General features: G+C 44.5%; 2 protein-coding genes across 2 annotated transcripts; one reads left to right on the top strand and one right to left on the bottom strand.

Annotated features, from left to right (window-relative positions):
* Positions 1–9,124: 9,124 nt before the first annotated feature.
* Positions 9,125–9,685, bottom strand: LOC123746970 (outer membrane protein YopM-like). Its single transcript, XM_045728870.1, has one exon. It carries the CDS (start codon positions 9,683–9,685, stop codon positions 9,125–9,127), a length of 561 nt encoding a protein of 186 aa, XP_045584826.1.
* Positions 9,686–11,279: 1,594 nt separating this feature from the next.
* On the top strand, positions 11,280–21,458 carry LOC123746971 (micronuclear linker histone polyprotein-like). Its single transcript, XM_045728872.2, has 3 exons — positions 11,280–11,291; positions 11,428–11,632; positions 20,284–21,458. The coding sequence occupies exons 1-3, from the start codon at positions 11,280–11,282 to the stop codon at positions 21,456–21,458; spliced, it is 1,392 nt and encodes a 463-aa protein (XP_045584828.2).
* The last annotated feature ends 240 nt before the right edge of the window (positions 21,459–21,698 follow it).

Below are 21,698 nucleotides of genomic sequence, written 5' to 3'. Positions count from 1 at the left end.
GGCACTCCCAGGCACTCCCAGGCACTATCTGTAGCCGGCCCCAGTCAGCTTATCTACCAGACAAAGATAAGATAAGAGGGAGGCGGCTTAGCGTGGGTCCATTCAGAGAACTATGATAACTCTTAACTGCTGGGGAAATTTAAAAGGGGGGAGGAGAGAGGGGGGGGGGAGAGCTTCCGGTCAGGGGGGGGTGTATGTTAAGGGGAAAGGGGGGAAGGGGGGAGGGGGTTTACACGTGTGGTAAACAGGGTTAAGGGGAATGGTAATGGGGTTAGAGGTATGTTAAGGGGTGATATGAGTGGTGGAGGGAGGGTATAAGGGGTGGGGATGAGTAATGAATGCAGATTATAAGGGGTGCGGATGAGTAATGAATGCAGAGTTTAAGGGGTAGGGATGAGTAATGAATGCAGAGTATAAAGGGGTGGGGATGAGTAATGAATGCAGATTATAAAGAGTGGGGATGAGTAATGAATACAGAGTATAAGGGGTGGGGATGAGTAATGAATGCAGAATATAAGGGGATGGGGATGAGTAATGAATGCAGAGTATAAGGGGGTGGGGATGAGTAATGAATACAGACGTATAAGGGATGGGGATGAGTAATGAATACAGAGTATAAGGGATGGGGATGAGTAATGAATACAGAGTATAAGGGATGGGGATGAGTAATGAATGCAGAGTATAAGGGATGAATAATGAATGCAGAGTATAAGGGATGAATAATGAATGCAGCGTATAAGGGATGAATAATGAATGCAGAGTATAAGGAATGAATAATGAATGCAGAGTATAAGGGGTGGGGATGAGTAATGAATGCAGAGTATAATGGATGGGGATGAGTAATGAATACAAAGTATAAGGGGATACCGATTGACTCATTCATCACTCTACTCATCAAATATCCCCCACAACATAACTGATATTCTTTTCCATACCAAAAAAAATAACAAAATACTGACCTATTTTATTCCCCATTTTTTTAGTTTAACGAGGAATTAGAGCCATTAGAGTTGAACAAGCAGCAAACAACACACTAGTGGCTTGCGTTTAACCAGGGCCAGGTTCGAGACTCGTTTTTTCCCCCTCAAACACGAGTTCCGTCTAATGAAAGAATCACAATTCCGCTCCACGTGGCTTTGTTTTGTAAACATTGGAGGCTTTGGGTTATTACTTTGTTCGGATAGTTGAGGACGACTCTGGTTTGGGTTTGGCCAGTTGGACTGTTGGCTTATGTCCGGACATAACTTCTCTTGCTTAGAGGACCCTGTTTTTGGCCATAGCCGGGGAGCCGGTCGGCCGAGCGGACAGCACGCTGGACTTGTGATCCTGTGGTCCTGGGTTCGATCCCAGGCGCCGGCGAGAAACAATGGGCAGAGTTTCTTTCACCCTATGCCCCTGTTACCTAGCAGTAAAATAGGTACCTGGGTGTTAGTCAGCTGTCACGGGCTGCTTCCTGGGGGTGGAGGCCTGGTCGAGGACCGGGCCGCGGGGACACTAAAGCCCCGAAATCATCTCAAGATAACCTCAAGGGGGCTGGTCAAATGGGTATGTCGCTTGTGCTGTGATGGAGATGGGTAGGGGGCAAATGGGTAAGGGGGGTGACATGGGTAAGGGGTGATAAAGGGGGAAGGGGGGGGGATGGGAAATGGGGTGGAAAAGGCGTATAAGGGAAATCTATTATCTATTATTTTTTATCTATTATTATCTATTAGTTATTATTAATTATCTATTATTTTTTAAATAATAATATGTTGTATGTTAGGTTTATGATGTGCGGGTCAGAAATGTATGTTGTTGTATTTATTGTATTGGAGCCACAGGTGTATGCTGTATTTATTGTATTGGAACCACAGCTGTATGCTGTATTTATTGTATTGGAGCCACAGCTGTATGCTGTATTTATTGTATTGGAACCACAGCTGTATGCTGTATTTAGGGTATTGGAACCACAGCTGTATGCTGTATTTAGGGTATTGGAACCACAGGTGTATGCTGTATTTATTGTATTGGAGCCACAGGTGTATGCTGTATTTATTGTATTGGAACCACAGCTGTATGCTGTATTTATTGTATTGGAGCCACAGCTGTATGCTGTATTTATTGTATTGGAACCACAGCTGTATGCTGTATTTATTGTATTGGAACCACAGCTGTATGCTGTATTTATTGTATTGGAACCACAGCTGTATGCTGTATTTATTGTATTGGAACCACAGCTGTATGCTGTATTTATTGTATTGGAACCACAGGTGTATGCTGTATTTAGGGTATTGGAGCCACAGCTGTATGCTGTATTTATTGTATTGGAACCACAGCTGTATGCTGTATTTATTGTATTGGAACCACAGGTGTATGCTGTATTTAGGGTATTGGAGCCACAGCTGTATGCTGTATTTAGGGTATTGGAGCCACAGCTGTATGCTGTATTCACGGTACAGGGACCAGAATTGTAGTGTATGGAAGATACCGACTAACGTATTGAAGAGTCAGCGCTGTTTGTGCTATCAATTAATAATTTCTTAGTATGAAACCTTGCACTATCCAGGCTGTTAAGTTGCATTCACTGGAAAGGCAAAGAGTTAGGGGTGACATGATAGAGGTTTACAAGTGGGTGAATGGACATAACAAAGGGGATATTAATAGGGTATTAAAAGTATCAACACAAGACAGAACACGAAACAATGGGTACAAATTGGATAAGTTTAGATTTAAGAACATAAGAACATAAGAACAAAGGAAACTGCAGAAGGCCTATTGGCCCATACGAGGCAGCTCCTATTCTATAACCACCCAATCCCACTCAAAGGAAAGACTTGGGTAAATACTGGTTCAGTAACAGGGTTGTTGATTTGTGGAACCAATTACCGCGTAACGTGGTGGAGGTGGGGTCCCTCGATTGTTTCAAGCGTGGGTTGGACATGTATATGAGTGGGATTGGGTGGTTATAGATAGGAGCTGCCTCGTATGGGCCAATAGGCCTTCTGCAGTTGCCTTTGTTCTTATGTTCTTATGTTACTAGAACTCAAACAGCCTTGTCACTGCTAACTGTAGACAAGATATAGCTTGTGTAACGAGGAGTCGTAACCGCTCCAAATCCCTCTGTTTACCTCAGTAAACAGTTTATTAAACATTTCTTGTTAATAATACATAAACACATATAATATACATAACACTCATGTTGACGATGACACAGATATATGTTGATATATCAACATATATCGCTCGTATATATATATATATATCGCCCTAAGCCAATTAGATGTGCCCAATCATTTCTCAGCTTTTTACCCTGTTATCCCAATTCCTCAGATTTTAATCCTGGTATCCCCATTTCTCAAGTTTTAATCCTGGTATCCCCATTTCTCAAGTTTTAATCCTGGTATCCCCATTTCTCAAGTTTTAATCCTGGTATCCCCATTTCTCAAGTTTTAATCCTGGTATCCCCATTTCTCAAGTTTTAATCCTGGTATCCCCATTTCTCAAGTTTTAATCCTGGTATCCCCATTTCTCAAGTTTTAATCCTGGTATCCCCATTTCACAGGTTATATCCTGATTGATAAAGTCGATCCCTAAAGGTGGCATAGGGTTGCGGGCTCACCATAGCCCGTGCTACTTGGAACTTTGTTCCAGGTAGCGAATCTTTAACAACAACACCCACAGGCATGGTTATATCCTGGTATGCCAATTTCGCGTTTTTTTTCCCAAGTTATTCCAATTTTCTAAGTTTAATGAGGTCATTAGCTTGCGTTAATTAATTTACACCTGGTCCAGTTTCTTACTGGCCCATAATTGCTACAGTTAACCATCCTTAATTTGATATAATATTATAATTGACTGAATGAATGTAGCCAAATTCACTTTTCTATTTAAAAAAAATAAATCATTTGTCAAGATTGCCTGAGCGTTTCCGCCGGTAAATTACATCACGTTTCGTGGTTTATAGGACTAAAGAGGTGATTGGTGGAATGACATAGCGTCAGCAAGTCATCGCGCCACGTGGGGACACGTGATTGGTCGAAGCCCCAATCACGTGATTGCTATGAGGGACGATAGCGTCAGTTAAAAGTTACTGAGCCACGTGAGAAGATCCTGACATCAGTCTGACTTCAGCAAATCACTCTGACGTATGCAGGGATATCACTGACTGAAGTGGACTTCCCCACGAACTCCCCCCCCTCTCTCTGGGGTATACTGATAGGGGGGGGATCACACTGTCATACAGGGGTGTTCGTATGTTTGAGTGTGTGTGTGTGTGTGTGTGTGTGTGTGTGTGTGTGTGTGTGTGTGTGTGTGTGTGTGTGTGTGTGTGTGTGTGTGTGTGTGTGTGTGTGTGTGTGTGTGTACTCACCTAGTTGTACTCACCTAGTTGTGTTTGCGGGGGTTGAGCTCTGGCTCTTTGGTCCCGCCTCTCAACCGTCAATCAACAGGTGTACAGATTCCTGAGTACACCTGAGTAATTCCTGAGTGATTCCTGTGTGTGTGTGTGTGTGTGGCCAATTCGTACTCATGACGGTTCGAAAACGCTCTGTCGCTGTTTCAGACTCAGCTACTTAGAACAAAAGTTCCAAAGTAGCACGGGCTATGGTGAGCCCGTAGTGGACTTACCAGGCACAGGAGCGGTGGCTGTAACTCGTCTCTCTCCTCTCGAAAACTCTGGTTTCTCAACGTATATATATATATTATAGGTGGTGTTAGGCTCGATTGGATTAGGTGGGTGGTTTAGATTGGATAAGATTAGGTAGGTTTTACAATCCGCTGGCGAACTGTCACATCAGTGGGCATCACATTAGTGGATATCAGGTGAGTAGGCACCACACCAGTGGGTATATCAGTGGGCATGACATCAGTGGGTATCACCAGGGGTGTGTCCATAATGAGGGGACACACAAGGGGTCAGACCACAGTGAGGGGACACACAAGGGGTCAGACCACAGTGAGGGGACACACAAGGGGTCAGACCACAATGAGGGGACACACACAAGGTCAGACCACAGTGAAGGGACACACAAGGGGTTAGACTACAGTGAAGGGACACACAAGGGGTCAAACCACAATGAGGGGACACACAAGGGGAAGAGACCATAGTGGGGGGAGGGGGTACACACCAGGGGGGGTTGAAAGAACAATGGACACATATTCCGATAAGTTGTTATCAGCACAAGATTCAAGGAAGTCACTATATATCAGGGGAAGGAAAGGGGGGGGGGCATATATATATTTTCATCCCCTAACATATGCTTATTGAGTGAGCTTTAGCTCCTGGGCTACGACTTTCAGTCACCTGTTGCTATGGCCCCCAGCCCTTTTGCTTCTTATAATACCTGGGTAAATATTTACTGCTTGGTGAACAGAGGCCTTAGGTGAAAGGAAATGTGCCCAACTGTTTCTGTCCTGCCAGGTAATTAAACCCAGGTCCCCTGGTTGTGAACCTAGGAGGTAGATCACATAGAGCATGGGAGCCACTCTCCATAATGTTCAATAAATCAGGTGAACTGCCAAAAATTTGGAAGACAGCTAATGTAGTCCCGATATTCTACAAGGGTGATAGACAGGCGGCACTGAACTACAGGTCAGTGTAGCTAACTTGCATACTATGCAACATGACAGAGAAGATTGTGCGGAAAAAAGCTAGTGGAACATCTGGAGCGAAATAACTTTGTAATGCAACATCAACATGGGTTCAGGGCTGGTAAATCATGCCTCACAGGATTAAGTGAGTTCTATGACCAGGAAACAAGAATTAGGCAAGATAGAGAAGACTTGGCAGACTGCATATTTTTGGATTGCCAGAGAGCCTTTGACACAGTACCACATCAGAGAATAGTGCACAAGCTGGAGATGCAGGCAGGAGTGAGAGGGAAGGTGCTCCACCGGACCAAGGAGTGCCTAAGTGTGACACCATAAAGGTGTTTTGTAGGTTATATCACATAGAATATGAGTCATATATGATATTTGAGGCGCCAGACTGTCTGTCTCTTAGCAATTAAAAAAGTCACACCTAGAGGAGTGACACACAAGTTGACAAGGGGTCAGGTCGTGTCAAATGGCCTTACCGTCTGCTAAGACGATAATTTCAGTCGGTTGGTGGTGTCTTACCACTAAACAAGCCGCTGTTTAAGATATTGTAGGCAGAAAGCCTGAGGCTAACTACTTAGTAGGCGGGGCTTAGCTCCCGCTTCCCCCATAAATACCCAGGGAACTGTACATTCAGGACAGATCAATCAGATACAGAGGTTCGAAGGTGGAGTAGGAGCGAGCCCACAGCTAGTCCAGGCTGTCAGACTGGATGACGACTCTGTCAATCGAGCCCCAGCCCTGTCTCTATCCAACTTAGCCCCAAAGACTTTGATGACTTGAACTCTAAGGTGGCAAATTAGGAGTGGTTCCAACTTAAGATGTTGTGTGATTTTCAGAGTCAGTCTTAGTGTCCTCAATGTCTTGTGTGGCGACTCACTTTAACGTATTCATAATAACATTTAAATTTCCCTGCTTAACGTGGAATATCCCTATGAACGAAGCTCTAATGTTAAATATATATTTTGTTAGCTTGTTGGTAAAGTTCACTTTAATTTTGTCCCTTAGATGTTCGTCAGTTGAGGCTGGTGCAGACAGCCCGCTGAGAGTACTGGCTGTAAGATTTTAATGATTCCAGTTGATACATTTGATAACAGCTTAGAGTACAGACAAGTTCCATTCCTTGTCTTGTATGTACAGAACTTGAATGGATGGTGGCAGCTCTTTAACTTTCCTGCCTATCTACTTCTATTTTCTACCTTTTCTACTACTCTACCACTTTCTACTTTCCTCATTGATCCCATTCCCTTCCTCCCTCTAACTTCCCCTTCCTCCCCTTCCATAACCTTCCCACACCCCCTTCCACCCCTCACCTCACTTAATAATCCCTTCATTTCTTTTCATTTTTATTTTCCGGTCATGGCAGTGAATAGTATTAGAGTTCTCTAGCGCTACGCGGGAGCTGATCAGGTACAATGCCTTGTTTTTGTACCACCAAGGTAATCAAATACAGACGTGACAAGGTCTTGAACTAGAGAGGTTGCAGTAGGAGCTCTGAGGGAACTCTAGAATTAGTTAATTAAGGGCGGTTTAATGGATAAAAGAGAGCTATTAACCCCCCGGCCTGTTACAATGGTGGCAGCGGTGGGATAGAAGACAACAGAAGATAATAAAGGAGTACCTAAGCGACAGGAGACAGCGAGTCACTGTGAGGGGTGAGGTCTCGGAGTGGCGAGGCGTCACCAGTGGAGTCCCTCAGGGATAAGTGCTTGGACCTATACTGTTTCTGATATATGTAAATGATCTCTCAGAGAGAGAATAGACTCGTTCCTCTGTATGTTTGCTGATGATGCAAAAAACATATGAGGATTAAGATGGAGGAAGATAGTAGGAGGTTACAAGATGACCTAGACAAACTGAAGAAATAGTCCAACAAATGGCTACTAAAGTTCAACCCAAGTAAATGTAAGGAGATGAAACTAGGCAGAGGAAATAGGCCAGACACCGGATACCGAATGGGAGATGAAGTCCTTCACGAAACGGAACAGAGAGAAAGATCTAGGAGTTGATATCACGCCAAACCTCTCCTGAAGCCCACATGAAAAGAATAGCATCGGCGGCATATGCAGAGGCTGGCTAACATCATAACTCCCTTCAGAAACCTGGGTAAGAAATCTTTCAGAACCTTGTACACCACATATGTAAGACCAATCCTGGAGTATGCAGCCATAGCATTGAGCCCGAACCTTGTCAAGCATAAGTCGAACCTGGAAAAAGTTCAGAGGTATGCCACTAGGCTAGTCCCAGAACTAAGAGGCATGCATTATGAAGAAAGGCTGCGTGAACTGCACCTCACGTCACTGGAAGACAGAAGAGCCCTGGGAGACATGATCACCACATACATAATTCACAAGGGAATTGACAGGGTAGACAAGGATGGATTATTTAAGACGGGTGGTACACGCACAAGGGGACACAGGTGGAAGCTGAGTGCCCAAATGAGCCACAGGAGATATTAGAAAGAACATTTTTAGTGTCAGAGTAGTTAGTAAATGGAATGCATTAGGCAGTGATGTGGTGGAGGCTGACTCCATACACAGTTTCAAGTGTAGATATGATAGAGCCCAGTAGGCTCAGGAATCTGTACACCAGTTGATTGACAGTTGAGAGGCGGGACCAAAGAGCCAAAGCTCAACCCCCCGCAAGCACAACTAGATGAGAGTACTTAAAATTATACTGCCTCTCCTAATTACTGTGCAGTCGGGCTTACGGAGCGGCGTGGGATGATCTTCTTGAGGTTATCTTGAGATGATTTCGGGGCTTTAGTGTCCCCGCGGCCCGGTCCTCGACCAGGCCTCCACCCCCAGGAAGCAGCCCGTGACAGCTGACTAACACCCAGGTACCTATTTACTGCTAGGTAACAGGGGCATTCAGGGTGAAAGAAACTTTTGCCCATTTGTTTCTGCCTCGTGCGGGAATCGAACCCGCGCCACGGGTTCCATGATGAATGAATATAATGAATATAATGAATATAATGAATATAATGAGTATAATGAATATAATGAATATAATGAATATAATGAGTATAATGAATATAATGAGTATAATGAGTATAATGAATATAATGAGTATAATGAATATAATGAATATAATGAGTATAATGAGTACCCAGAACCTACTGACCCGCGCGCATTTCCAATGTTTACATCAAACACGTGGTAGCGTGACGTCATGAAAACATTCGCCATCTAGCGGGAAGAATTTAAATTACAACGGCAGTAATATTACCATTACAAATATACCCAAATTATTAATGACACCAGTGATTAAACTTAATGTAAAGGATATAGTTTGGTCTATTATGCACCCAATACCCACCCTGTGAGTGGTGGTAGTAGATCCCTGTGACTGTGGATTATATACGTGGAGTAGATTATATACGTGGAGTAGATTATATACGCGGAGTAGATCATATACGTGGATTATATGTTATACTATATATCTTAGTATAAAAGGTTGAAGAACTAGATTCGAAGAATATCTAAGCTAACTAAATTGCATTTATGTTAAGCTTATTGCATAGAAATTTGATTTGCAAAAGGGAGATAATTCAGATTTCCTTCTTCTCAGCTTCTTGGAAGCTGAGGAAGCTTCTTGGAAGCTGAGGAGGCTTCTTGGAAGCTGAGGAGGCTTCTTGGAAGCTGAGGAAGCTTCTTGGAAGCTGAGGAGGCTTCTTGGAAGCTGAGGAGGCTTCTTGGAAGCTGAGGAAGTTTCTTGGAAGCTGAGGAAGCTTCTTGGAAGCTGAGGAGGCTTCTTGGAAGCTGAGGAGGCTTCTTGGAAGCTGAGGAAGCTTCTTGGAAGCTGAGGAGGCTTCTTGGAAGCTGAGGAAGTTTCTTGGAAGCTGAGGAAGCTTCTTGGAAGCTGAGGAGGCTTCTTGGAAGCTGAGGAGACTTCTTGGAAGCTGAGGAAGCTTCTTGGAAGCTGAGGAAGCTTCTTGGAAGCTGAGGAAGTTTCTTGGAAGCTGAGGAAGCTTCTTGGAAGCTGAGGAGGCTTCTTGGAAGCTGAGGAGGCTTCTTGGAAGCTGAGGAAGCTTCTTGAAAGCTGAGGAAGCTTCTTGGAAGCTGAGGAAGCTTCTTGGAAGCTGAGGAGGAATTGAGTGGCAACACGTCATCTTGAGTGGCAACACGTCATCTTGAGTGGCAACACGTCATCTTGAGTGGCAACATGTCATCTTGAGTGGCAACACGTCATCTTGTGTGGCACCTGTCATCATAACTTACCTCAGTGTGGCAACATCAGCTGAGGAAGAGAGGGGGCGTGTGGGACTCCTTCCCAGCCGTACCTGGCAACTTCTGGCGGAATGTAAACACAGCTGGTTGTGTTGTCATGGCAACACAACCGACGCTGCCGCTCGGTGAGGCGCGGTGATGTAATGTTTCGTCATGCACACACACACATACACATGCACACGCACACACACGCACACACACACACACACACACACACACACACACACACACACACACACACACACACACACACACACACACACACACACACACACATACACACACACACACACACACACACACACACACACACACACACACACACACACACACACACACATACACACACACACACATACACATACATACACACACACACACACACACACACACCACATTCTGTCTCAATCTCAACCCATGTCCTCTTTCCTCCCAAATCTCCCCCTCTCCACTATTCTCTCCCTCTTCCTCTCTCTCTCTCTCTCTCTCTCTCTCTCTCTCTCTCTCTCTCTCTCTCTCTCTCTCTCTCTCTCTCTCTCTCTCTCTCTCTCTCTCTCTCTCTCTCAATATCCTCATATCTCACCTCTCTCTCTCTGCCCCCTCTCCTTCGTTTTCTCCTCTCTCTCTCCTACAATATCCCCCCCCCCTTCCTTCTCTTCTCTCCCACTACTCCGTTCTCCCCCCCCCTCTCTCTCTCTCTCTCTCTCTCTCTCTCTCTCTCTCTCTCTCTCTCTCTCTCTCTCTCTCTCTCTCTCTCTCTCTCTCTCTCAGAAAATGCAATATTTCGAAGCACTGAAACTGCTAAACAGTAATTGTAAACAGAGCCTCTACTTTTTTGACCTTATGCAAATCGAAGATGGTGGTTATCTTGAGAGGATTTCGGGGCTTAGTGTCCCCGCGGCCCGGTCCTCGACCAGGCCTCCACCCCCAGGAAGCAGCCCGTGACAGCTGACTAACTCCCAGGAACCTATTTTACTGCTAGGTAACAGGATCATTAGGATGAAAGAAACTCTGCCCATTGTTTCTCGCCGGCGCCCGGGATCGAACCCTGTGACTACGACCCTCCCCTACCCAATGCATCATGTGTAAAAGATGTGGGGGTAGGAAACTGATTTAAGAAACAGGAAAATATATTCGTGTCAAGGTGTCTGATAAGGCGTGTCCCTTGTTCCTTTTCTCTTATGCTTAGTCATTAAAGAAGTCCCCGGAAACCTGTCTAGCGAGCATAACATCAGGTTCTCGGATGAAGGTACCAAGGCTAGATGCCTGGGGCCACGAAGCGGTTACGCAAGCACTTACGAACCTGTACATCTTTTCTCAATCTTTGGCGGCTTTGTTTACAATTATTAAAGCAGTTATAATGAGCTCCGAAGCACCAGGAGACTGTTTATAACAATAACAACAGTTGATTGGCAAGTTTTCATGCTTGTAAACTGTTTAATAAATGTAACCAAAGCCGTCAAAGATTGAGGAAAGATGTACATGTTCGTAAGTACTGGCGTAACTGCTTCGTGAATCTGGGCTTAGGATACCCAGCTGTAGGATATCAGAACATATCAAGAGCAAGGAGTCAACCTCCAGGCCTTACCCCGAAGTTTTCATATTGTGAAACTGTCTCCCACAGCCAACATTTCAAGTCAAAGATGTTTTGCCAAATATCATAGATGCCGAGAACAGCACTCTCCTTGGTGTTCATCTTGGGTCGGGTACCATCGACGAGGTCCTTGATAACAAGGTCATTGACCTGAAGACGATTGATAGTATAGAGACTAAGTACCCCCTCCCTGAACTCCTAAATGATATTATTGTTGACATTATTGAGAAAATCAGTAAGGTAGCCGTGAGGATGATTCGAACTTACACTCTAGGTACTCCCAAACACACACCTTAGCCCACTACCCCACGACATGCCAAAGACAATTCAACAGGGATTTAACTAAATCCTCTTGAGGTGATTTCTTTTGTATATTTGAAAAAATAGCATTTGAGGTAGATCGCCTTGCTAGCTCAATCCACTAAGCTCATGTCCTAGCTCAGTTTACTAAGACAGCGTCTGGGATCCTCTCGGACGCAGGTTCGAACCCTCGTCACGGCCCTTGTGGATTTGTTGCAAAGGGGAGCAATGTCCTGAAACCCCGATTGGGCATCAGTGGAAGCCTCAGGAACCCTAGAGGATTCAGTCGAATTCCAGGTTGCAATTCTCTTTACCATGTCTTGGTGTAGTGGTCTAAGGCGTGTGCTTGGGAGTACTCGGGGAGCAGGTTCGAATCCATAGTCCCTAGTGATTTTTTTTATTGATACTCCACGTTAATGTGATTTCTATGTGTAGTGATATTATTTGTATTATTATTATTAACCTTGTACAGGTCGTAATGACTTTGTAGAGACGTGTAAGCTTAGATACACGAGTGGTGCAGCTGATAATGTCCTTCCCTCTCCCTCTCCCTCTCCCTCTCTCTCCCTTTCCCTCTCCCTCTCTTTTACTTACTGGCTTTCTCTATTTTCGTCTGTATTTCTCTTCCTATCATCTTACCCTGCCTCTTAGTTGCTCTCTCTCTCTCTCTCTCTCTCTCTCTCTGTCTCTCTCTCTCTCTCTCTCTCTCTCTCTCTCTCTCTCTCTCTCTCTCTCTCACTCTCTCTCTCTCTCTCTGTCTCTGTCTCTCTCTCTCTCTCTCTCTCTCTCTCTCTCTCTCTCTCTCTCTCTCTCTCTCTCTCTCTCTCTCTCTCTCTGTCTCTCTGTCTCTCTGTCTCTCTCTCTCGGTCTCTCTCTCTCTCTCTCACTCTCTCTCTCTCTCTCTCTCTCTCTCTCTCTCTCTCTCTCTCTCTCTCTCTCTCTCTCTCTCTCTCTCTCTCTCTCTCTCTCTCTCTCTCTCTCTCTCACTCTCTCTCTCTCTCTCTGTCTCTCTCTCTCTCTCTCCCTCCCTCTCTCTCTCTCTCTCTCTCTCTCTCTCTCTCTCTCTCTCTCTCTCTCTCTCTCTCTCTCTCTCTCTCTCTCTCTCTCTCTCTCTCTCTGTCTCTCTCTCTCTCTCTCTCTCTGTCTCTCTCTCTCTCTGTCTCTCTCTCTCTCTCTCTCTCTCTCTCTCTCTCTCTCTCTCTCTCTCTCTCTCTCTCTGTCTCTGTCTCTCTCTCTCTCTCTCTCTCTCTCTCTCTCTCTCTCTCTCTCTCTCTTGCTTCCTCAATCCCCTTCTTTATTTTAACTATTTCTCTTTCTCTTATTTCCTATCAGTCTCTCTGCTCTCCTCTCCTTTCTCGCCTCTATCTTGTTTACAATGGGTGAGCACGTGGTCTTGTTTACAATGGGTGAGCACGTGGTCTTGTTTACAATGGGTGAGCACGTGGTCTTGTTTACAATGGGTGAGCACGTGGTCTTGTTTACAATGGGTGAGCACGTGGTCTTGTTTACAATGGGTGAGCACGTGGTCTTGTTTACAATGGGTGAGCACGTGGCCTTTGTTTACACTGTACGCATGTTGATGTCAATAACAATAACATGTGATATTGTTAAACCAAATACGCACAAATACGCACAAGTTCCCAGTAGTATATAGTCTGATATACCTAATGCATCTGTTCACCCAGGTACTCCAGGGGTTAGTTAGCTTGTTGTGGGGTAGTAAGCAAACCTTGAAGGGGGGGAGGGTAGGGGAGGAGGGTGTGAAATCTATATAAGCCTAACATGTATGTATACACTCTGTCTGCCTGTCCCCCACCCCCCTCAATGAGTTATTATTAAATTATAGTTTTAGCCAATGTCTGACCTTGTTTACAAATGAAGCACCAGACCTTGTTTGCATCGTAAGACAATTACGCAAGTTACAGGTGGCTTTGTTTACTATGAAGGTCACGTGGTCTTGTTTACAATGGGTGAGCACGTGGTCATATTTACAGAGGTTTTTTTTATGTTTAGGTTTGAAAATAATGTGTCGTTATATCCATTAGAAAAATAATAACATAATGGCAGCCTCGCCAACAAGGAAAACAACATCAGGAGGGGAATAATGCAGGCAGGCAGGCAGACAGACAGACAGGCAGGCAGGCAGTCATGTAGGCAGACAGACAGGCAGGCAGACAGAGAGGCAGACAGACGGACAAACAGGCAGTCATGTAGTCATGTAGGCAGACAGACAGACAGACAGACAGACAGACACAGACAGACACAGACAGACAGACAGACAGACAGACACAGACAGACAGACACAGACAGACAGACAGACAGACAGACAGACAGACAGACAGACAGACAGACAGACACACACACACACACACACACACACACACGCACACACACACACGCACACACACACACAGGCAGGTAGACAAACAAAATCAAGCAGACAGACAGACAGGCAGACAGTCATGCAGCCAGCCAATCAGACAGCCAGGCAGACAGTCAGTCAGTCAGACGCCACTCACCCCCACCGCGTCACCAGCCAATCATACGAGCTGGTACACCAATAAGCGTGTCCCCTGGTATTGGCTCCCTCATCCACACTACCCCTGCCCTTATACAGCACAAGTATAAGGGGAGAGTATTACCTACAGTTCCTAATACCATCTAGGTGGCGCTGTCTACCCACATACCAACGTGGTAACTGAACCACACAAGGAGAGAACTGGAAACAGGTGTTTCCTGAAACGTCGTCGTCCCTTCAACTTCTAGTGTGTGGTCTGGTCAACAGGTATTACATATATTTATTAAAAAACACATTTGATCTGATCATATACTCTAAAACTACATGAAGGTATATATATATATTTTGTCAAGAGCTAGCTATGTCATGCTATAATTCCCCATCTTACAGGTGGTATATCCATAAGGTTCCTTGTGTTCAGTAGGCTCTGAGGATATCTTCAAGAACACGAGAGGTAATAAAGTAATTGCAAAGCGCCAGGTACCTCATGCCAACGGGTCTGATAACTGGGCATTCAGTGATGTAGTGTGGGAGATCATGCCGCAGTTCCTGCTCACAGAGTTTGCAACTGGAGTGCTCAGGATTGGGAGATCCGTCACCTGCAGCCACCTGTCACAGGTAACGGTAGCCACCTGCCACAGGTAATGGTAGTTACCTGTCACAGGTAACGGTAGCCACCTGCCACAGGTAACGGTATAGCCACCTGGCACAGGTAACGGTAGCCACCTGCCACAGGTAACGGTAGCCACCTGCCACAGGTAACGGTAGCCACCTGCCACAGGTAACGGTAGCCACCTGCCACAGGTAACGGTAGCCACCTGCCACAGGTAACGGTAGCCACCTGCCACAGGTAACGGTATAGCCACCTGCCACAGGTAACGGTATAGCCACCTGCCACAGGTAACGGTATAGCCACCTGCCCAGGTAACGGTATAGCCACCTGCCACAGGTAACGGTAGCCACCTGCCACAGGTAACGGTAGCCACCTGCCACAGGTAACGGTAGCCACCTGCCACAGGTAACGGTAGCCACATGCCACAGGTAACGGTAGCCACTTTGCAGAAGAGTAATTGAGGAATGTAAAATCTATGGACTGGAGAGAGAGAGAGAGAGAGAGAGAGAGAGAGAGAGAGAGAGAGAGAGAGAGAGAGAGAGAGAGAGAGAGAGAGAGAGAGAGAGAGAGAGAGAGAGAGAGAGAGAGCAGTTCAATATATGAACAACCCTTGCTCCACGTCTCCGTTTTCTCTTTTCATTCAAACTTTCTTTAGATGTGGTTTCCAATAAAAAACGGTCGTATTTAACACACTGGCAACACCAGCTGATTGCCAGATTTTCCCTTCCTTATATATGTGCTAAATGTTGCTACATTTCGGTTCATGAAATATGATATTGTGAGTGGGTAGGGAACCCGGCAGTGCCCGGGTCGACATAGTATCCCGGTTTACCCCCCCCCCCCCACCCCACACACACACACATACAGACATAAAAGTACACAAACCCATTTCAATGTTTACAAACATTGCTGACGTCACAAAGATGCGCGCGCACCTTGGCGGCAAAACATAGGGTAATATCAGCTGTTCTCAAACTTCCACAAGCATATACGATTCCTGCGTGCCAGTGCCTCCCAGACTCCACAACAACTAAGCACCCTATACTTCTCATTAGTCCCAACACAGCCAATACGAAACCTGTTCATCTTACCTCAATCATGGCGGCTTAAGTCTGTATTTACTAAACAGTTTACGAGCTGGGGAACGCTACGAGGTCGTTCTCGACACATGGTAATTATGGCTATAGTCAACCTCGTAGTACTATTAACAACCTCGTAGCACTATAAACTACCTCGTAGCCTTACGAGTAGTTTATAGTGACTTAAACTCTTTACCATAAGGTAAACTACCTTATGACTTCGTAAACTCTTTAATAAAAGAAACTCCATCAACCGTGATTGAGGAAAGATGTATAGACCTCGTAAGTGAGCACGTAAGTTCTTGATGAATGCAGACACAGCTGGTCTCAGTATCAGGAAACGCATTTTCTTATCATTTATATACAAAAATTTTCCTTGTGCTAATCTCAATTGATTTAAATTGTTCCTTTTATATGTTTAAGGCACCTGTGTTGGCGGGGGGGTTGGGCTATAGCTCTTGGGCCAGCCTCTGAGCCTTCTTGTACCTTGAGAAGTTGAATTGTTGAGTTCCAGGGGGGGGGGGTGGATGGTCTTGACCCAGATGATATGGAACTAGGTATGGAAATGGTATGATCCATCCACGTCATCCACCCACCTACGCCATCCACGCCATTCCAGCGTCAATGCCTGCGTCAGTGCCAGCGTCAATGTCTGCGTCAATGACTGCGTCAATGACTGCGTCAATGCCTGCGTCAATGCCTGCGTCAGCCTGCTCTTGACGGCTGTATCGTCGAACGAAGAGGTACCAGATACAAGGACAGGAGTTGGACAGGTTTAGAGACAGAAAAATACCAAGGTTAATACTGGTTTCGAAATAGGGTGAACCCTAACCTAACCTAACCCTAAGTTCAATGCCAGAATTAGGTCTCGACAACCAGTAGCCACTGAAACCAGGTGAACCAGGGTCTCTGAAACCAGGTGAACCCCCCCCCTGAATCATTTGCAGAAGTCAGTCACGCCTGCCAGACAGGTCATTTACCCAACTCTTTTACATACGCTGTTTACGAAACCAGTTTGGCCAAGGAGACAATATTTACAATATGTCAACACATACACGAAAACAATTGTCTCTAAAGAACTGCCGTAAATTTAATGTTTTAAAACGCACAAAATAATGTATTTTTTAACAAAATACACCAAAAATTAATAGCAAGTTGCCACTTGTTTAAATCCCAGAATCCCAGATTCAGAACAGAATCCCAGTCAATCGTCCCCGGGCCGGGATACGAACCCTAGGCCAAAGCACTTGCGAAGCGCCAAGCGAGTGATTTACCACTAAGCCACGGGGACTGCTCGATTATATCTCATAGAAATCTATATGAATATAAATTCCATGAATATGAATGTGAATGTGTTAAATTATAATATATATAATTGTATATAAATTTGATATAGAATTTAAGAGTATATTCGGGAATTAGGTTTTACACGGCTGTAAAGATTTGACAAACGTACAAAATGAAGTGGTTGAGCGTACCCAAAACCATATGGTCATAGAAAACGGTTTGGCTTAGACCCAAACAACGTCCATTTTACGGTGCAATGAACGTCCCTAAACCATCTTAATTCAGACGCAATGACCTGTTGCGTCTAGATAACGATGCATAGAGTTCAAAGTAAAGTCACTTAACCTCTAGTTCTGACGCAGGAACTATGTGACCTTGGAACTACGGGGGTAGTGGTATAGGGTACTAAATAATATTCCTAGTGTCAAAACTCGCCTTTATATCCTCTGTATATACGGTTGATAATCACCCCCAAACATTCTCGGAAGGTGGTGTTAGCACTTTATGCTCCCGTAGGGCATAAAACCCCCGTATATATATATTCTCTCTATGCTCTCTGCACAGATGGTATAAAGATCATTGTTCCAGTACACGGGGATGATCCTTGCGTCATGCTGCTTAGGGTCAAATACCGTCCAACTAGGAAAGAACTGGGCCGCCAGCTGGTCGCGTCACGGGATTCGTTGAACTGTCCTCCGGAATGCGTTCAAAACTTGACGCATTAGTGATCATTGTTGCGTGGTAATGTTGACGGGTTCTTTGTATCGGGGTTATGATAGGTTAGGAGGGTTTGCTAATGGGATACGAACCCACGTGGTGAGATCCTATTGGGGGGGGGGTAGCAGTCCAAGATTAATGTGTAATTACCTAAGTGTAGTTACAGGATGAGAGATACGCTCGTGGTGTCCCGTCTTCCCAGCACTCTTTGTCATATAACGCTTTGAAACTACTGTGTGTGTGTGTGTGTGTGTGTGTGTGTGTGTGTGTGTGTGTGTGTGTGTGTGTGTGAACTTGCATGTGTGTGTGTGTGCATGCGCGTGTGTGTGTGTGAGCATGTGCGTGTGTGTGTGTGTGTGAGCATGTGCGTGTGTGCGTGTGTGTGCATGTGCGTGTGTGCGTGCGTGTGTGTGTGAAGAGTTCCCGGATAAATGGAATTCCTATAACACACAAATCTGTTATCTATTCTTAAACACTGATAGCTACATTCAACATTTATGATATCTAATGTCAATATTTTGAATGAAACTAACTTTTGCAGATGTCCGTAAACAAGCCGAAGGACAATCGAACGAGTGTTCTAGATAACCCCACGACACCTTAACCAACGAGCCAAGGAATGCTAAAGATCATACCCCACCCCCCCTATGAACGTCTCAGATATCCCAGTCTATCATTCCATGATTGAAGTCCCCCAGGATTGACAGTCTGGCTTCATTCATTCAGGCGATAGAAATTGTTCTATCAGTTAATGGGTGCCATGTTTTTTATCATATTCCTGTCTGGGTCTGTCATCTAGTATAGCGGGTTATATATCATGATTAAAACTGCTATCTTTAGTCCCTTCGTAGCCCAAGATATCCATCTCTCCATATACAACATTAAGCCCGGATTCGAGAAATAAGTTGACCGTCAGAATAATTAAATTGTAACGCAACAGGGACAACACCGATGATATGGGGGGGCATAAGCAGACCTAACGTATCCATAGACACTATTAAATACCCACAACTTTACAACCACAACAACACAGACTTAACAACCACAACACAACCAGACAACCCACCATAACACACCCTTGACAACCACCACACAACAGAACCTTAACCACTCCCACCCCCTAATCACAACAGAATCTTAACCCCCCAATCACAACAGAATCTTAACAACCCCTAATCACAACAGAGCCACCGCAGTACAACCTCTCTACAACCTGTCCTCAGAGGACGCAGCATCTGGACGTCTTGAACGCAAGGGCTGTTAACGGGACAGGAAAAAAAAATCATCATAAGATGCCATCTCGCAGACATGACGTCACAACAGGGTGCATTCATCTGTTGGTTGGTTTCTCGTGCGGGGGTGAAGGGAACCTCAACAAACGGCCGTTTTTATGTTGTATATGTTTATTTGATTTAATATAATTTTTACATTATTCATATAGTTATTTCTGAGAATTTGATTCATTGGGATTTAATGTTAGGGTGTGTTGTGTGTGTGTGTGTGTGTGTGTGTGTGTGTGTGTGTGTGTGTGTGTGTGTGTGTGTGTGTGTGTGTGTGTGTGTGTGTGTGTGTGTGTAGCAAGAGGAGGAGAAGTAAACAAAGTAGCAAAGTAGCAAAGTAATTCGATATCAACGAATTACACTATTTTTTTTTATCACGCTCCTGAGAATATACGTGATAAATTGCACACACACACACACACACACACACACACACACACACACACACACACACACACACAACACACACACACACACACACACAGTACCGAGTCATTTACTCATTAACTATTCTCTCTAAAAAGGGAAAGAAGAAGAGACATGGGAAAGGGGATAATAAAAAGGGAAGAAGAGACATGGAAAAGGGAGTAAGAGAGAAGGAATAAAAGAAGGGGATACTTAAAGTAGGCAATATGATAAAAAGTGGAGTAGATACAGGTGTGTGAAGAGGAGGGAGGGAGTGGGAAAGGGGGGTAGGAAGGGAGGGAGGGAGGTGGGAAAGGGTCATGAAGTATGTGCAAGAGCTTTCGTGGGAGGGGGTGAGGGTGGGGGAAGGGGAATGGAAGGGGGAAGAAGTATAGTGGGAGGGGGAGGGAAATGTGGGGTACTGGGAGGGGGTTGTGGGAGGGGGGGTTGTGGGTAGGGGGTAGGGGTGCTTGTAGGACTTCTAAGAACTTCACAGGAGATACAAACACATAGCAGACAGACCCCCCACCCCCCCTTTCCCCCCCAAAGAGGGGGGGGTAAACCCAGACACACACACACTTTTCCTCCCTGTGACCCCATACCATCCTATTCCATCCCATCCCATCCCATCCCATCCCATCCCAGGTCAGGTTCTCCATTTTTTTTAATTTTAAACAAACAATTCAGCAAACAATGAAAGAAGCAAGCAATCAAAAAAGCAAGCAATCAAAAAAGCAAGCAATCAAAAAAGCAAACAATCAAAGCAGCAAACAATGAAAGAAGCAAGCAATCAAAGAAGCAAACAATCAAAGAAGCAAGCAATCAAAAAAGCAAACAATCAAAGAAGCAAGCAATCAAAAAAGCAAACAATCAAAGAAGCAAGCAATCAAAAAAGCAAACAATCAAAGAAGCAAGCAATCAAAAAAGCAAGCAATCAAAAAAGCAAACAATCAAAGAAGCAAGCAATCAAAAAAGCAAACAATCAAAGAAGCAAGCAATCAAAAAAGCAAACAATCAAAGCAGCAAACAATGAAAGAAGCAAGCAATCAAAGAAGCAAACAATCAAAGCAGCAAACAATCAAAGAAGCAAACAATCAAAGCAGCAAACAATCAAAGAAGCAAGCAATCAAAAAAGCAAACAATCAAAGAAGCAAACAATCAAAGAAGCAAACAATCAAAGAAGCAAACAATCAAAGCAGCAAACAATCAAAGAAGCAAGCAATCAAAAAAGCAAACAATCAAAGCAGCAAACAATGAAAGAAGCAAGCAATCAAAGAAGCAAACAATCAAAGCAGCAAACAATCAAAGAAGCAAACAATCAAAGCAGCAAACAATCAAAGAAGCAAACAATCAAAGAAGCAAGCAATCAAAGCAGCAAACAATCAAAGAAGCAAACAATCAAAGCAGCAAACAATCAAAGAAGCAAACAATCAAAGCAGCAAACAATCAAAGAAGCAAACAATCAAAGAAGCAAGCAATCAAAGCAGCAAACAATCAAAGAAGCAAACAATCAAAGCAGCAAACAATCAAAGAAGCAAACAATCAAAGAAGCAAACAATCAAAGCAGCAAACAATCAAAGCAGCAAACAATCAAAGAAGCAAACAATCAAAGAAGCAAGCAATCAAAGCAGCAAACAATCAAAGAAGCAAGCAATCAAAGCAGCAAACAATCAAAGAAGCAAGCAATCAAAGCAGCAAACAATCAAAGCAGCAAACAATCAAAGAAGCAAACAATCAAAGCAGCAAACAATCAAAGCAGCAAACAATCAAAGCAGCAAACAATCAAAGAAGCAAACAATCAAAGCAGCAAACAATCAAAGGAGCAAACCAAAAACAAAGGGATTAAACATTCAAGGAAATAAACAATCAATTAAGGGCCTAAACACCCAATGGAACATGCAAACAATGAGGGTAGCAAACAAACCAAACAATTAACAATCAAGGGAGTAAACAAACAAACAAGGAACTCAATCAAACAAAAGAGGAGGGTGCTCCTCCTCCACACTAAAGAGCAGTAGGAAAATAGAGCCACTAAACTAGAGCACTGAAGGGAGGGGGGGGGGGGGGGTCGGTGATGCTGTGACGTCATCAGATTGTGACTT

Source organism: Procambarus clarkii, chromosome 87 (genome assembly GCF_040958095.1).
Source record: "Procambarus clarkii isolate CNS0578487 chromosome 87, FALCON_Pclarkii_2.0, whole genome shotgun sequence".
Classification (NCBI taxonomy): domain Eukaryota; kingdom Metazoa; phylum Arthropoda; class Malacostraca; order Decapoda; family Cambaridae; genus Procambarus; species Procambarus clarkii.
Note: the sequence above shows the minus strand (reverse complement) of the source record. Positions and strands in the feature narration are given on the sequence as shown.

Excerpts from the sequence above, each read along its gene's own strand:
- LOC123746970 (XM_045728870.1), bottom strand. The coding sequence starts at position 9,685 with ATGACGTGTTGCCACTCAATTCCTCCTCAGCTTCCAAGAAGCTTCCTC.
- LOC123746971 (XM_045728872.2), top strand. Across the intron at positions 11,633-20,283 it reads TGACATTATTGAGAAAATCA|CAAACAATGAAAGAAGCAAG; the intron begins GTAAGGTAGCCG and ends CAAACAATTCAG.